This window comes from Cololabis saira, chromosome 20 (assembly GCF_033807715.1).
Source record: "Cololabis saira isolate AMF1-May2022 chromosome 20, fColSai1.1, whole genome shotgun sequence".
In the NCBI taxonomy this organism is placed as follows: Eukaryota; Metazoa; Chordata; class Actinopteri; order Beloniformes; family Belonidae; genus Cololabis; species Cololabis saira.
The window spans coordinates 15,515,191-15,532,255 of NC_084606.1; the positions used below are offsets into that span (position 1 = coordinate 15,515,191).

General features: G+C 41.5%; 1 protein-coding gene across 2 annotated transcripts; it reads right to left on the bottom strand.

Moving 5' to 3' along the window:
• Window positions 1-3,543: 3,543 nt before the first annotated feature.
• On the bottom strand, window positions 3,544-16,401 carry LOC133420651 (basement membrane-specific heparan sulfate proteoglycan core protein-like). 2 transcript variants are annotated; one of them, XM_061710404.1, is made up of 19 exons: window positions 16,294-16,401; window positions 16,112-16,147; window positions 15,553-15,819; window positions 12,387-12,644; window positions 12,002-12,268; window positions 11,647-11,916; window positions 11,275-11,550; window positions 10,303-10,581; window positions 9,925-10,200; window positions 9,506-9,841; window positions 8,195-8,449; window positions 7,762-8,004; window positions 5,966-6,073; window positions 5,863-5,878; window positions 5,646-5,743; window positions 5,450-5,500; window positions 5,313-5,372; window positions 5,079-5,151; window positions 3,544-4,999 (listed from the first exon to the last, which is right to left on the bottom strand). In XM_061710404.1, exons 1-18 carry the CDS (start codon window positions 16,328-16,330, stop codon window positions 5,102-5,104), a joined length of 3,183 nt encoding a protein of 1,060 aa, XP_061566388.1. In that variant the 5' UTR covers window positions 16,331-16,401; the 3' UTR covers window positions 3,544-4,999; window positions 5,079-5,101. The 2 variants fall into 2 exon arrangements, with proteins under 2 accessions (XP_061566388.1, XP_061566390.1); XM_061710406.1 differs by lacking the exons at window positions 16,112-16,147; window positions 16,294-16,401 and having other exon boundaries at window positions 3,546-4,999; window positions 12,387-12,481; window positions 12,586-12,644; window positions 15,553-15,605.
• Between the last annotated feature and the right edge of the window lie 664 nt (window positions 16,402-17,065).

A 17,065-nucleotide genomic window follows, 5' to 3' on the forward strand; every position in this document is an offset into this window, starting at 1 on the left:
AGAAATAAAACATTTTATCATTTGGTCTTCTAATTAGACCAAATCAGGGAATTTGCAGACAATTGTTTATTATATGTCATAAAGATATGAATGAAAGCACCACAGACCGTCTGTAGTTTTCCATTTTGCACTAATGTACAGTGCCATGGTCATTAATTGTGGGATATTACTAAACCTTTTTATCTACGTCTTTCCTATTTATCAATTTGCAAATGTCACTTTAGCTGCTTGGAACCTTTATTACAGAAGCCACATAGTGAGACTGGTTAAAGCAACACAGCCATGCGGAAACATCCTGATATTTTTTTTTTTTTGCCTTTTTCGCTGATTAAATATTTATTTATTTTGTAAAATTACATAAAAGTAAATGCCTTTGAGTCTGGTGGGTCTTTATGAACAGTACATGCGAAACATTAACTGCCCCTGGATTATAAGAGCTGATATAAAAGTTCTGCTGTTTGAGTTTAGGACAGAACATGAAAAAGTTGCTCATTCTGTGATTTCCTTCTTCAAATCAACTAATTTGCACTATTTGTATACATGTTAGTGAAATAAAATATATGATGAGTATGAAAGACAAAGGGGTTGTTTCTTCTCTTTGTTGGCGACAGATGTTATTGATGCTCACTAATGTCCTGGGTGGGCGATGGGAGAGGCAGACCACTGTGTAAACTCTTCCCAAATCCCGAAGGCGACAGCGGTGTGAAGCGCTGTACTCCAATCCAAACATGAACGCGTATCTCTCAGCCACTCTTTTCCACAATTTGATCCTGATGTATTGTTTTTAAGAACCAAGCATCACAGTTTATCACTGATCATTCAGGTGATCAGGTGGCTGTGTCTGTTGCTCTGGAACATGATGACCCATGAACATGAAAGTTCCTGCTCCAAAACAACCAAATCACAATTTTTATCCTCACAGATAAATTAAGCTTTTTTTTTTTTTTCAAGCTGCACACGTGTTCAGTAATAATACTTTTCGCGTAATTACTGTTGATGATCTTCAACATGAGCTCAACTGATCTCAAAACTTAAAACCTTATATACTTTTTTTTTTAATTCAAGATCTTTTTATTGAAATTTTCACAAAGTAAAAAAGGTGAAATGCTGCATGTCAATTACAAATATTTTGAGTAGGCATGGGCATGTTAATCATAGCATACACCAGTGTACAGAATATAAAAAACAATTAAACAGTATGAAAAAATATAAAATAGTAACAAAAACAAACTACAGACCAAACTAATCCCTCCCCTGTCACTGCCAGATTACTAATCACAATATGAGGTCACTCTAACATCAAAAGCCTGCACTAGGAATATAAAAGAAATATGAAGTATAGTTCACAGGGTCTGGAATGCTTCTAGAAAAGGTCCCCACACTTTCTGGAACTTATTTGATTGCTGAAGCGAGTATCTAATTTTCTCCAGTTTTAAGCAGGACATGATGTCTTCCAGCCATTGTGCACGAGTAGGAGGGAAGGGATCCTTCCACCTGAACAGAATTGCCCGACGAGCCAAAAGGGAGGCAAAAGACAAAGTGTGCCCCTGTGCAGTGGTTAACTTCCTTCCTCCCTCCATGACCCCAAACAGGGCAGTCAGTGGGTTTGGTTCTAATCTGATTTTAAGCACCAGAGAGAGAGAGTATGAAATACTTCCATCCAGTACTTGTTTAGACATGGGCAGGACCAGTACATGTGGATGAGAGAGGCTTCTGCTACTTTACATCTTACACAGTATGGACTAATATCTGGGTACATGGAGGATAACTTTGCTTTGGAAATATGAGCCCTGTGTACCACTTTAAACTGAATTAAGCAGTGACGTGCGCACAGGGAGGTTGTATTAACCAGTTTGAGTATGGACTCCCAGGTATCCTCTGATAAGGGAAGCCCTAAGTCCTGCTCCCATGCTGCTTTGAGTTTATCTGTAGGGGCACTCTTAAGATCCAGCAACATGCCATAGAAAGACGAAATGAGCCCCTTTTTGAATGGGTCTGTGGCAAGAACTTTGTCAACTGTGGTCAAGCCTATCGATGCACCAGGGCTGGGTGTCTGGGAAAGAACAAAATGTCTAGCCTGAAGATACCTAAAGAAATGTGATTTTGGAAGGCTGAATTTACTACTTAACTGCTCAAAAGATGCCACGGTGCCGTCTATGAACATATCTCTAAAGCGAATCATACCCCTCCTGTGCCATTCCTGGAAGGTGGGGTCCTCAAGGGATGGTTTGAAAGAGTGATTTGATGCAATGGGGCTAAGAAGAGAGAAGCTGTGAAAACCAAAAAACTTCCTAAATTGGGCCCAAATTCTAAGAGAATGTTTAACCACTGGGTTTTTGATTGATTTAAGTGAAGGAAGTGGAAGTGAGGAGCCGAGTAGGGCAGGAATTGACAGGTCATCAGTTGGATGTAACTCCATCGCCACCCAGTCAGGGCGGTCAGCGCCGTCGCAGTAGAAGGACCAGAATGCAAGGCAGCGCAGGTTAGCAGCCCAATAATAATAACGAAAGTTTGGGAGGGCCAGACCACCTGCAGACTTAATTTTTTGAAGGTGAGTTTTGTTCAGACGTGGCCGTTTACCCCGCCATAGGTATGAAGATATAACTGAGTCAAGGGACTGAAAAAAAGAACCAGGAATAAAGAGTGGTAGGGTCTGGAAAAGGTACAAAAATTTAGGTAAAATGGTCATTTTAACTGAATTGATGCGACCCACAAGAGACATTGACAGGGGTGACCATTGTGTAAGGGTTTGTTTGGTCTCATTTAACAATGAGATAAGATTCTCTTGGAGCAGGTCTTTGTGTTTCCTTGTCACAGATATGCCTAAATAGGAGAATTTGTCATTTGCGATTTTAAAGGGAAAATTGGAAAGGTCTAAAGCATGCGATTCGAGATTGGTAGGGAAAAGCTCACTTTTGCTGAGATTCAGTTTATAGCCTGAGAGTTTCCCAAACTGACTGAGAAGTGACAGCGCAGGGGGTAATGAGGCCAGAGGGTGAGAGATGAAAAGCAAGAGGTCATCGGCATAAAGCGAGACCTTATGTTCCCTGCCACCTCTCCAGATACCGGACACATCCTCACAAGATCGGAGCGCTGTGGCAAGCGGTTCGATAGCCATGTCAAAAAGCATGGGACTAAGGGGGCACCCCTGACGGGTTCCACGATGCAGATTAAATGGTTTTGACCGTTGAGAGTTAGTACGAATTGAGGCTGTTGGGTGTAAATAGAGAAGTTTAATCCACAGAGCAAAGTTCGGACCAAAACCAAACCTGTCCAGCACAGCAAAGAGATAATCCCATGGGACACGATCAAATGCCTTTTCCGCATCCAGAGAGACAACGCATTCAGGGATAGCCTCAGAGGCAGAGTAGATAATATTGAACAGTCACCTTGTGTTGAAGTAAGACTGCCTACCTTTAATGAAGCCAGTTTGGTCTTCAGATATAATTGTGGGGAGGGCATTCTAACCTTATATACTTTTTAAAAAACAACAACATATATACAGTAAAAGTTCGTTACACCCCATAAAAAGAGCACCAAGGGGGGAAAAAAATTACTTTTGAGTACTTATTTTAATGTAAAACATACTTAAGGAAGCTGTTACAGAAATATAAAATGCAGCAGAGTACAAGCAAGTGCTGGGAACATAAAGTTCTCACGTAAAGTACAAGAGTTTCTACTAAATGCACAGCAAATGAAGTAAATGTACCTAAAACACATTACACTGTTAAATAAAATATTGTATGCCTTAATTTTTTCGGGAAAATAACAGCCATAAATAGCCTTGTCCACAACAAGCATGTGCAGCATATGGGCTTGTTCCATTGGCTCCTACGCACCAACTGCACTTATTGGCGGCTGTACGTGACTGGTTTGTAGCGCGAATTTCATCCATTCAAATGAACTGTAGGCTATTCTGTAGTGGAGTAACTGGACTCTATCTACCAAATGAATTAGGTTTGCTTAGTTTGTTTTGGTTTAATCAATTCGTGCAAATGGAGGAGGAGGAGAGACCTCATCTCATCATGCGCACGCTTCGGGTTCGCGCTATTCGGATTTAGGAGCGCACCTTTCATGATAGAGTCGCAACAACTGTTTGTCTGTTTTGGAGGTGGCAAAGAGAAGATGGGAAGAGATCGTTCCTCACAAAGACTGTCACACTGGATATTTGCGAGTACATTTCCCAGACCTATAAGTTTGCATTATTCGTTTTGGAATACTCAATTTAGGAATATACTGCATGGTATTTGGACTCAGAATAATTGCTATAATTGCCACGGCATGCCACGGTCAGCTCGAGACAATTGTCTCGAGCTGACCGGAGCAGCGAGACTGGAGAGATGATTGAAAATGTAATGTCTGCGCACCATGAGCTTAAAAATGTATGTACTTTGCAAAATAGCCGTTTTTCTACATTAGCCGCCCTGACGGTTATTTTGCACATTAGCCGGCTATTTTGCAAAATAGCCGTTTTTCTACATTAACATTTTACACTTTCTGGGAGTTGCAGGGAATTTTTCCAAGTTCATGATCATAAGGGAGTAGTGGAGTAGTCTACAAAGTCAACAAAGTTTTTTTATAAGGATATATACATTCTTCAAGTGGGAAACGTCCAGTTTGTAGGCCATGTTGCCATCGACGAGGAGGCTTCTGCCCTGTGAGTAAACACTAGTGAAAGCTGGGATTTGAGAATCCAGCCTTGTGAAAATGACCTGCTCCCACGGCAACCGGTTTGATGACAGTTTTCTGCTCAGTCAAAATCGATGCCATGCAGTTGCCACTTTTGATGATTTTTTTTGTTTTCTCTCAACATTTGACATAAATGTGATGCCACATACTGCCCGGCTTCAAATCTAAGATCGCAACTTTACTCCAGACATATCTAAACTCGTAGCTATCAAAAATAACAATTTAATATCGTCAAATACATGTTTGGTTGAAGATGATCACTCATCGTCCAGCATCCTCCTGTTTGATAGAAGATCCATCTCTTGTTAACCTGAGGTAAAATAGCATTAAACACAAGCCTCAAGTCAAGAGCTCATAAAGGTTAAATTTGAGTCACTTATTGAACCTACAATATTATCGAAGGTGTTCACTGTCAGATGATATAAACGCTGGAGCTGTCAGAGGCGGGAGTGGGATGTGTTCCTGAAGAAATTCCAGCAAAAGAAACTTTTTAAAACACATATAAAGTATTTGGAAACAGAACCATTTGTCTCTGACCCTTTCAATTGAAATAGAATATCTACACAACAGAATACGATTATATTCCCCTCCAAATGTATGTGTTTCACGTTGAATGTACTCACGTCCAACGCTCCTGAGCTCAATGTGACGGTGGACATTTCCGTCTTCATATTCCCCTCCTCCTGAAACGTTTTTTTTGTTGGCTTCAATCAGTTATTCAGAATAATTTCTGGCAATTTTGCTAACATGAAAGTTGTACCATTGTCGGTGCTGTCAGAGCCTCCGACTGTGTCGTACACACACCGGTCACCTGCAGGCCGGGGGCAACAAAAACACTAACCCGTTAGTCACTTCCTGTCAGGACACCTGCTAACTCTTAAACTTTGTCAGTTGACAAGAGTCTAACTGGACTTTAGCGTGTAACCAGCTGTCAATCAGTAGTAAATACGACTGACTGTAGAGGAGGGATGCGTAAGTTTTCTGCTGACTTTCATCCCGGTCAGCCGTTTGGACTCTGCCAGAGGTACGGCCGCTTTTGTGACAGTGAAGTAGCCTGACACAGGAAAGAACGTTGAAATGAACGTTGTTTTAGGAAAAGGAAAAAAAAATAACAAGGAATGTGTTGAATGTTGCTGTTATGCTGAAGATGACAACAATAAGTGTTGTACTGACCTGTTACAAGCTGTTCCTGCGAAAGAGACGGTGAATGTTAAACTGGAGAAATGTATGTAGGAAAAAAGAGCGATGACTCTGAAGAGGCTAAAGCGGTTCTCACCATTTGACCTTCTGCAGCAGCAGAAGAGCAGCAGGGTCAGGAGGAACGCCACCAGCAGACCACAGACCAACCCCACGCTCAGCCACACCGGAGAGGGAGAGGTGGAGGCTGTCGTCATAGAAACATTCATTAACTGCCTGCAACCAGGTCACATACGACCACATGCCCCAGACAAGAACAAGCATTGACATGACTCTCAAAGGCACATTTCTTTCTGTTGCACGTGTTTTGAATTTCTACAGAAGATCTTGTTCACAAAGTTTTGCAAGAATTTCTTTACACAAGTGTTAAAGGAGCTTGAGGCCGGATTGAGGCAGAATTTATGAAAAAAATTCGTATACGTTTTAAGTTTTCTAGTAATAATGTCAGGTGAAGCGTTCCAAACCCAAAAGAATGAGCCCTCTAGTGTATCTCTCCTTTGCCTTGAACAGGCTGTGTGCTGCAAAATGTGCTGCAATTCTGGGCCAGAATTTCCCGCGCTGGGCTGCGGATGTGACGTCACATGACGCTGCATGCGCGTTCTCCCCGTTCTCCCGTGCCGACTTCACTGTTGGCTGCAGTACCCCAAACGGCCGTCGTGGTGAATGGTGGCGCTAGAGAGTCTCATTTCTTAAAAGGAGCCTCAAGCTCCTTTAATTAAGACAATTTCATGTTTTGTTTTCTTTTACTAGATTCTTGTATTTACAACATTTACCTTCGTACTGACGTGATTATCTTTCATTTGCCTTTTTTGACAAAACTGACATTCAGTACGCTGCATCTGCCCTTTACTCAGAGAAACTTGTGCACGTCACGGTTTTGAGCTACAGTAAGGTCACAGTTTTGGGATTTAGTTTTATTTTGAAAACCCATGTCCTTGTGTTTAAGTTATGTCATGACTTCCCTTGTTCCCATCTGCCCTGATCGTTTGCAACTGTGTCTCATCAAGACTTCTGTCCCTGCTGGTCCGTACTGTGTCTACCCTCCACGTGTCATGTCAGATTTTTGGATCCTACATGACACGTGGAGGTTTCTCAGGTTTAGGCCACGTTTACACATAACTGATATTTTCCCCTCTATGTTTTGAAAAATACCATTTACACGAACCCGCATAAATACGCTGTTCAGGGGTGCTATGAGCATGCCAAACCATTGCCAAACGGCGGCAATGTAACGAGAAGCATAAAGTCATGCAAGCCAATCGGAATCCTGGAAAAAACATCAACCAATGACACCAGTAACTACAGCGGCCAAACAAATTGTAAACACACACACATGACGCTGGTGACGTTTCTTTGGCATAATGTGACGTTCTGAAGCCTAAATGTCCGACTTTGAGCTTCATTTTCGTGTAAATGAACGGCCAAAACGCATGAAAACGAAGAATCGCTTCTTTGTGCTTTATTTGTGTCTGACACTTTATTTTAAATATTTTCCCTCTTTATTTTCTGTAAAGGTGCGGCACATCTGCTTTAAGGGGTTAGAAAAATCAACATTATTTTTCATTTAGAGAAATTAGAATTTATTCAACAGTCTCAATTTATTGACTTAAAATGATTAACAGTTAGAAGTAGTTAGAAGTAACAGGTTATTTTATAACAATGTTTAACATGACTGAATTGGTACTTTGAGCTGTTATTTGTGTCTAAAAAAACGAGAAATAAACAGGCTAGATGAATATTCACTCAACTATTTTCTACAAAATGTATTTTCATTGTCGCCAAGGACTCCGTGGTATCGTCCTGACACGGGCCAGCAGACAAAACCACAAGTAAGGCTGTCATTTTTGGACTAAACGGGCCGTGAGTCGTACTCACGTTTCACTGACATCCAACTCGGCGGTGACGCCTCTCCTGAATGTTCACACCGGTAGAAGCCTTCATCCGATTGCGTCGCCGCAGCGATCTTCATTTCTGGTCTGCTGCTGTCTTGGATTCTTTTGTCATTTTTGTCGAACACAACAGCGGAGGTGAAGTTTTGTGTCCTCAGTTTGCATCCAAGAGTAACAGATGTTCCCTCATGAACCAGATGGATGGGACTCACCAGGATTACATCACCGGCTGTAAAACAGTCAGTAAGAGGCTCTGATGGGCTGGTTTGCATTATGAAGTTCATGTTTCCTTTCTTTCTTAAATCCAGCCATTTACATCTAAATGTTCACCAAAGCTACCTTTTGATGACCATTAATGCAGTAAATGGTCATGGTCACAAAATTTAAGCATCACACAAGAAAAGAGAGAAGAAGGTTACCGACTACAGTAATGTTGACCGCGTTGCTGTGGTCCCCCGTTTCAGACTCACACCAGTACACTGCATCATAGGGCCTGGTTACTCTGATAGTACATGATCCACGCATGATGTCATAGTCACAATAGTAGAAGCTATCTGGAACACTCGCGATGCTCCACTCGGTAGAGTTCCCCTCACACCTCAGCAAGACTGATTCAGACGTGAAGTGTTGCACTCTGGGAGGATACACCACGAGAGATGCTGACGAATGAAAGTCTGAAGGGAAAAATATATGCAGCAAATTAATAATTTATGACACTGAAACAAGATAACAGTCACTTTTTGTAAATCTCCTTACGCTTTCGTCCTGTGCAACTGTCCAGAATATACAGTAGTACAGAAACATGTTCAGCTTAATCTACAGTACATGCTTCTATAAGGGGACATCAGTCCCTTGTGTCAATAGAGACATTATTTTTGAGGATATTTGATTAATCAACATAATAGGGAAAGAAAACATGAAAAAAGGGAGCGTCTCTGCTTGACAATATGTGTTTGGTCATCTGAAGCGAGCAACTCAAAAACTCCAACATAACACATCCTTTGCCATCCATTTTTCTACACTTTCATGCCATGTCAAATGCAAATCAAAGGAGCAAGGGTCTAATCTTCACCCATTTACCGGGCACTGTTATGAGAACTGTATAGTGCTTTTTTTGTGTGATTTTGACACATATATTTCACTAAGATCTCAAAAAATGTTGATATACATGTTGATATAAAGAGCGTCTGTGGTTCACTAAGGGTGCTTTCATTCATTGTGTATGTGCCACCGCGGCGCAAGAGTGGACCGCTCTGCCGCCGAGCTCAGCGGCGCCTACCGCGGCGTTTGCACCGTGCCTGCCTGCCCGAATTGAACATTTTTAATTTCACCGTGCCGTGCTGTGACGACATCTCAGCATGTCCAGTAGGAGAGAAGGGAGAAGAGAGAAAGTTGTGTCCAATAGGAGAGAAGGGGGTGGAGGCTGCGCCAACTCTTCTCCTTGCGCCTCGATGGCACATACACAATGAATGGAGTTGTGTCGGTTGCTGTGTGGATTATGTTCTCACTCCAAATGCATCGCTCCAGGTCTCGAATGGAAGCGAGCCGAGACCACCTCTCCTAGGCGATCTCGGCTCGCATGCGAGCGCGTTTGCTGTGTTCATATATACCAAATGAATCGATCTTTAGGGGGAAACGCTCCCTGTTTCGGAACAACTGCTCCAAACGGTACAGGTGTGAAAGCACCCTAAGACATACTCTTGTCTCAATGGTCAAACACTCAAACTGACCTGCAGACCAGACAAATGCTGGATCACTATAATGACTGTAAACCACCGGGTCTCCTCTGCCAGCTCGACACACAAAAGCCGCTGTGTTTGTTTGTCCATGGAGGATGTAGACATCTTGAAAGGTCCCGTTGATGCTCCCAGGTAATGGCTCATATCTGTACGAGGATCCAAAACGGACTCTAAAGCGAGCACCGAAATGCCGTATATACGGGATGGGAAGAGCTTTATACCAGTAGAACTTAAACCCTGCAGATGGATGCCGAACCCCACACCTCAGAGTTACAGAGGCGCCAGCATTCAGCCATGATGGTGACACAGTGAGCACAGCTTGTCTCCCTGGAAACAAAGTTAATTTATATATTTTTTCACTCTGCTTGGGATGCTATGGATCAAACACATAACTATAATCACGGACTTACAATCAACTACTGTTAGTTCAAAGGCGGCGGTCCATCGAGTTGCATTCTGTGGCGCACTCTTCAATCTGCCTTTGCACCAGTAGTGCCCATGGTGTAAGTGGGAAACAGAAGCGATTTTGTAATCTTGTTGGTCTGGGGGGGTGTACGAGCTGGTTGTCATCCATTCGTAAGCCCACTCTGTGTGTCTTCCCTGGATCTCACATCTCAGAGTAATGGCCTCTCCATGGTGTATCTCTGGCCAGTTGGGTTGCAGAGTCACTGCGGGGCTGGTTGTGGCTGCGTTGAAAAGTTACCACAGAGACACAAAACCACCAGTTATATTACAATTCGCTTTGGATACGGTGTACAATATCTGACAAGCTTTAGTTTACACCTCACCAGTTTTGCCAACACTGATTGAATCGCTGTCGTCCGTGTAGTAAACAGGGTCTCCTCTCGCCCCTCTGCACCAGTAGAGTCCTTCTTGTGACACTGTGATTTCTTTATGAGACCAGGAATCTCCTGGAAGTTCAGTTACGGCTTCAGACGTTTTTTCACTTCTGTACCAGTGATATTGCCAACCAGAAGATGGCGGTTCGACTGAGCAGGTCAACGTAACGCTGCCGCCTTCTGGAAAAACGCTGCTGCCGGCCCGGACCTGGGCCCTGGGTCTGTTTCCTGGCAGGTTCAGGGTGCAGTGCAGTTAAAATACATAAAAATAATTGTCATTATCCCTTTTCTTAGATTAAGCATTTTATGCTGCCAATGTTTATTTCAAATTTATTCAAATTGCCACATTTGTTCATCCTTAATTTTTTCACAAATATGCCAGATCAAGAAGTAAAACCTTCAACCATTAAATAAAAATAATACTGATAAAAACAACATTAAGCAAAAATAAATGCAGGCGTCGCTAACCATCAAATCAACTACAAATTGACGTTCAACATAAGCTCTGAGCTTATATCTTAATAAGTCTGTTTATTATGTAAAATGTCTATCATTTCTTGAATACACTGATGACTGTATCCCAGATAAGATAACACCAAATCAGTAAAATCAATTCCTGCAGTTCAAGACTAAATGATTGTAAGATGTAAGATATATTTAAAACCTTGCGTTGCGCCTTTTGATACACAAAAATAGCCAATCGAGTTGCTTAAAATAGTAAAAAAGTGCTGATGTTCGAGTTTAGGCCATTTTTTTGCACCATTTGGTGGATTTTACACAGCTTTTGTTGTTGGAAACCATCCCCTGTATCTGGAAACACTAAGCTATTTTATATTTGCTGGTGAAACAAATATCTAAGGGGCATTTTTAAGGATCTACTTACAACAACATGAAAAGATGATATTTGGAAACATGTCTTACCCAAAACTTTGAGTGTGACGGAGTTGCTCCACTCTGTTGAGGAGTATGAATCCTGCTTGTGTTTGCCCATGCACCGGTAGTTTCCACTGCTAGACTCTGATGCATTAAAAATTCGGTTTCCATCATATGTTGAAACAGTGACTGAGTTTGGTGCGCTCCACTCGTACACCCACTCCGTGTTACCGCCTCCATAAACCTCACAGGTTACGGTGAACATCTCACCAGTGAACATCAGAGGCCAGTTTGGTTTCAGGGACACGACAACCTCATTAGAGACTGATGACACAGAGAGGCATGAAACACAAGTGTCCACTCATAAGTCCTATAATTGTATCCTGTATTACTTTAAGCCACTAATCCACCAACAGTTACCTATTTTTTCAATGATGACCACATTGCTGTCCTCTGTGAAGAAGAGTGGGTTTCCTCTGCCCCCTCTGCAGGAGTAGACACCTCCCTCTAAGATACTGACGATGTTGTCTTGTATTCCGCCTCCACGGATGTTAATTTTGGAGAAGTTGGAGGTATGACTGGACCAGTAGTAACTCCAGTGGGTCGAATTCATCACAGAGCACGTCAGCGTGACACTGCCACCAACTGGGATAGTTCTTTTATCTGCTACCACTCTTGGCCTGGGTTTATCTGTTGTATTTTTTGGGTAAGGAAATGCATTACTTTTTTTTCTGTTTGCAGATACAGAACTAAACGATTGTGGGGGGGTACTTACCACTTACTGCCAGTGTCAAGGGGCTGCTCCATGTTGTTGAGGAGTACAAGCCCCTTCGCCCCTTACACCAGTACGTTCCTCTGTGGGAAACCGAGGCAGCAAAGCTGTAGTCGCTCTCTGTTGGAGGTGTGTTTGGGCTGGTTGTCCTCCACTCATAATACCACCCAGACTTTTCTCCTCCTTGAACCTCGCACCTGATAGAGATCTTCTCACCGCTGAATATTTGTGTCCAGTTGTGTTGCAAAGCTGCATCAACACGATTGGACACTGTTGAAAAAGAAAATAATCAAAAAATCTCATCATTCAAAAAAAACAGTCTACTAGAGTGTATTTGGATGATACTGTGCTCATTTTTCCATCTCTTTTCCGAATGATCCAAACTCACAGCTCTTCTCAACAAAATATATTTCGCTGTGCTTTGTGAAGAAGCGTGGGTTTCCTCTTCTTCCTCTGCATGAGTAGAGCCCGCCACGGGAGACACTGATGGGGTTTTGCACGGACACCAGAGCTTTGTCAGAGTTTGTATCTTCAAACCATTCATACTGCCAGTCAGCAGAGTCCTCGGCAGAACACGTGAGTTTTACCTCATGTCCTTCTAAAATGGTCGCTGTGGTTGCAGTCACAGTGGCAGTTGGTCTGTGAGCTGTACATAAAGAAGTTTATGTAAGTGCATTGGTATACTCATTGATTATATCTAATAAGTAATGTTTTTAAGCAAGACCTTTCTTATAAATGGCATTTTGGATAAACATTTACTGAACTGTTACTAATACTCCCATTTAAGAGCTGATCTCTGTTATTCACATTTACCAGAATAAGATGATTGTTTCATGACTTTGAGTATTAAAGTAATAAACGGCATTTAATGTTTTAAACATGATTTACCTTACCCCACTCATTTAAAAGGTCATATCAAAATTTCCTGTGTTGAAATGATTTGCATTTCTTTTATTATAGTAAATTTTATCTCAGTTTATAGGCCAGAGCAAATTGTAAGTAAGGGTTATCTCATGTCTGAAGTTACTGAAAGTTGAATTGCTCCCTTACAAAATACTCCCATGGAAAAATACTCTTTCTTGTGTAATAACTGTTAACAGTAACTTAATCTCAATAATTAATTTAGTTGCCCCATTTTAAATGAAAAAGGGCCGTTCTTATCAAACATAGATTGATAAAAGCCCCACTATCTAGATCCATCACTACTTAGTTCTTCCTACATACAGTACGTGCACATACACACATATCTACGTATTTGTATATACTGTATAGAGGTAGAGAATGGGGAAGTAAGTAGGGGTGAAGACAGATGGTGTTATCTTGGTGTTCTTATGCAACACGGTTATAAACCAGTCTGTCCGTGGGGGTAAAAACAACTCTGGTGTCATCTCCCTGAACACCGGCACCCCCCAGGGTTGCGTTCTGAGCCTCCTGCTGTTTACCCTAATGACCCACGACTGCCATCCCAGGTAAAACACCAACCACATTCTGAAATATGCAGTTGACAGGTGTATGGTGAACAATATGGTTCTGAACGTCGACAAGATGGAGATCATCATGGATTCAGGAGAGAAAAACCAGGTGGATTGTGTATGCATGAGAAAACAAGAGAGAGAACCAGCATGTTCATGTTCATGCAACACGAAGACGTGCAGGTCTGGTCCAAATAACTGTTAAACATGCACATTCCTTTGCTTCTAAGCAGAAGTGAAGAGGAAGTTTAAATAAAGTGTCATTTGCATGGCCATTCATGACTAGCTCTGTCCTTAATTAGTTTCAGTGGATGTAGATAGACAGGTAAATAGATACATTATTTATTTATTCACTAGTATTGAATATTGTTGTACCACACCAGGAGAATTGTTATTAAGCATTAATTTATTTCTAATATGATTGATTGACAGTTGGCTCAGCCAATGACTAGTCATTATCACTTCCTCATTCACACCCGTCATGCTACCGCAATTTTTTTTTTTTGGTTTTGCTGTCGAGTTAACATGCTAAACGATATGTCCCACTGTAAATGTCTGCCAGCAGCTCTGTAGGTATTTTCTGCAGGTATCCATTGAAGGAGCTGGCAGCAAAAGCTAGCTTTGATTGACATACGGTGAACGTGTTCCCATCAGCTTCTAAAGCCACATGGCCGCTCTTCAAATGAAGAAAATTGGGTTTTAAAACCACTCTCCAGAAAGCAGTGGGTCATGTGACCTAAAGTGTCATCCATTGTTTTATACCATCTACGGTCCAACTCTGAGTGCATGGAGAAGAAGAAATAACAGCAGAAAACACAAAGATAACCTGTCTCTCATAAGGGAGTACTTTTGTAGTGATACAAACCCAAATAGCAAAACAGGAGTGAATCAACTGTGAAGTTAATCAACGTTTTTGAATTAAGTTGTCATTATGAAAGTAACAGAATTAGGTCAGCTCAGAGAAGCTGACTGCTAGGTGTCACATTCTTATCACATGTTAACAGATGAGGGCAGCCCTTCCTGTGTGCCGTTAAGGGTTTGGGCTGTCCAACAACTGTCCCATTGTATTTTTAAGGTTAAAGGAGTTTTTGTCAGGGGGGTCGACTGACAGCCATCTCATTGTCTCTAAGGGTTAGTTGGACCATCTGATGACAAGACCATTTCTTAAAAGGATGTCTGTTGCTCTGCACACCACAGATAAGTTACTTACTAACTGAAAAGTCATAAGGTGTGACTTTTCAACCATCATCTGATCTGTGTGACCATCTGTTTCCTGTTTCTGTCCATTGTCCATTCAACTATTTACTATTGGGTGTCTTTTACCCCCAACGTCTGTTATCTATACATTCACTGTTCCAAATATGGTAATTCCTGTCATCCTTGCTGAATAAAAGCGCCAGCTCTGCAGAGAGCCAGTTGGGAGAAGACCTGACGAGTTCTCAGAGGAGGGCCGTGTTGCCTTTAAGCTCCTCAGGACTTCTCTCCAACCTTCTGCAGAAGGCCTTGAAAATCCTTCCACAGGTCTCTGGTGTCTTTTTCTAAGTTATTTATGTTGTGATGATTTAGGAACCTAACACAACGTTGAAATATGGTTCGGCAGAAACATTGAAGCTATGTTGAAGCCTTGGTCAGCGGCAAACAGAATACGTTGATTCAAGATTGATTACACGTTGGCATTAGAATTGGATGGTTGTGGGGCCACGGTGGCACAGCTGGTAGTGCAGCCGTCTCACAGCTAGAATGTCCTGGGTAGGAACACTGGGTGATTAAAAATGGGAAAAATCAGGGATAAAAATAAAAAAATAAAAAAAGAATTGGATGTTTTCTTTATATTCATATAACAATCTAACATCATTAGATTGGTTGATCCACCATCAATCCTCGACCTTAACCAAAAATCAACCTTTTTGACCATAAGTCAACGTTGAATTAATGTCTTTTGCTATCTGGATAAAAGCACACAGGAACCCTCACAAAGACAGGATTCCTGGGTTTTTTCTTGAACAATGTAAATAAATAAATCCTTCTGATCCTCATACAGTCACTTCCCTTCAAGTAAGGACAGTGAATGCAACATCTTACCTGATACTGACAGAGTGAGATTATTACTCTGTTTTGTAAAACTTGCTGAGCTCTTACGGTGCCCAACGCACTGATAATCTCCACCCCGGTTTGCAGTGAGGAGAAGCGAGAGGGAGTTGTTTTTCTTGACGGAGTCCATCTCTTTGCCATTCCAGGTGAATTTGTGAAGCCAGTCGGCGTCATCGGCTTCCCTCATGTCACATGTGAGGGTGACGTGCTCGCCAGCAAATAAACGGGAGGCGTTGGGTTCAAGGGTCAACTCAGCATCTACAAAAGAGTCAACAGATGCACCCTAACTACAACGTTAAAGAAAAACAACGCTAAAAAAACTAAGAAAAAATAAATATTTTTTTTTTAATTGATCTAAATAAGATTTTTTAGTGTTTACAAAGAGACATTGTTTTCTCAGCATTTACAGTATTGATTCATATTAACACACACACACACACACACACACACACACACACACACACACACACACACACACACACACACACACACACACACACACAAACACACACACACACACACACACAAAGAAAGAATAAAGTTTGATCACCTCGGGCGTGTCCGCAGTAGAGGAGTGTATTCAGCACTAAAATAAAGATTGATACCTTTAATTATAAAAGGTGACACAAGTACAGAAGCATTTCAATCATAAAAGTTTTGTTTCATGCCATTCTCCTCACTGCATTTACATGAACCTGTGCCATTTAGAGAAAAAGTAACGATTGTACTCACAGAATAAGGTCAGCGTGCAGAGCAAAGGGCGCTCCATCCTCTTCAAACCTCAGACTCGCTGCCTCTGAACATAAATAACTGAAGAAAGAGAAGAGAAACAGAGAACTGTGGGGGGGTAAGTTACATGTCACTCATATAGGACAGTAAAGGCTTTATTTCTGTGTTTAGCCTCGTTCTGCTTCCTTCTTTATGAAAACCTCAAAGTGCAACACCGATCACATGCTTCTTTGTAGATGGAAGATAAAATGTTACTAATCCCCTGTATATTTCTCCAAAATGACATCTGCACAAAGTGAAATTAATTAATTAATCAATTAATTCTTACACACTTTCTGCAAAGTTTGTCTAAAAAATGCAACTCAGGCAGAAAACCTCAGTTTTGATCATCTGAGAATTACATCTGAGATCAGTGATGTTTTTGTACCGAATAGAAAGAAAGCTGAAATAAATGTACATATAAGCAAACAGAGCTGCTGACAGACAGCCTTCTCTATAAAACGTGGGGGATGATAAAGCAGAGAAAAACATTGTCTTCCTGCATCATCTGTAAATTCTGTCTCCAAATGTTTTTCTTTATATCATTACAGCGAATGTCTGAACAAGAAAACATTAAAAAGAGGAACCTTTACTCACTATGAAGTGAGTAACCTCCCAGTTCTTTTCACAGCCTTGAAATGTGTTGACGGACGAACACATAATGTCATCCTCACCTTGGCAGTAGTTCATCTTTTTACTCACATCGCCAGTTGACTTTCTCAACATTATTTGGCAA

Coding starts and splice junctions, on each gene's coding strand:
- LOC133420651 (XM_061710404.1), bottom strand. CDS start 16,330: ATGGAGCGCCCTTTGCTCTGCACGCTGACCTTATTCT. Junction 10,201..10,302: donor AATCAGTGTTGGCAAAACTG/GTGAGGTGTAAA, acceptor TTTTCAACGCAG/CCACAACCAGCCCCGCAGTG. Junction 5,373..5,449: donor CTCTGACAGCACCGACAATG/GTACAACTTTCA, acceptor AAAACGTTTCAG/GAGGAGGGGAATATGAAGAC.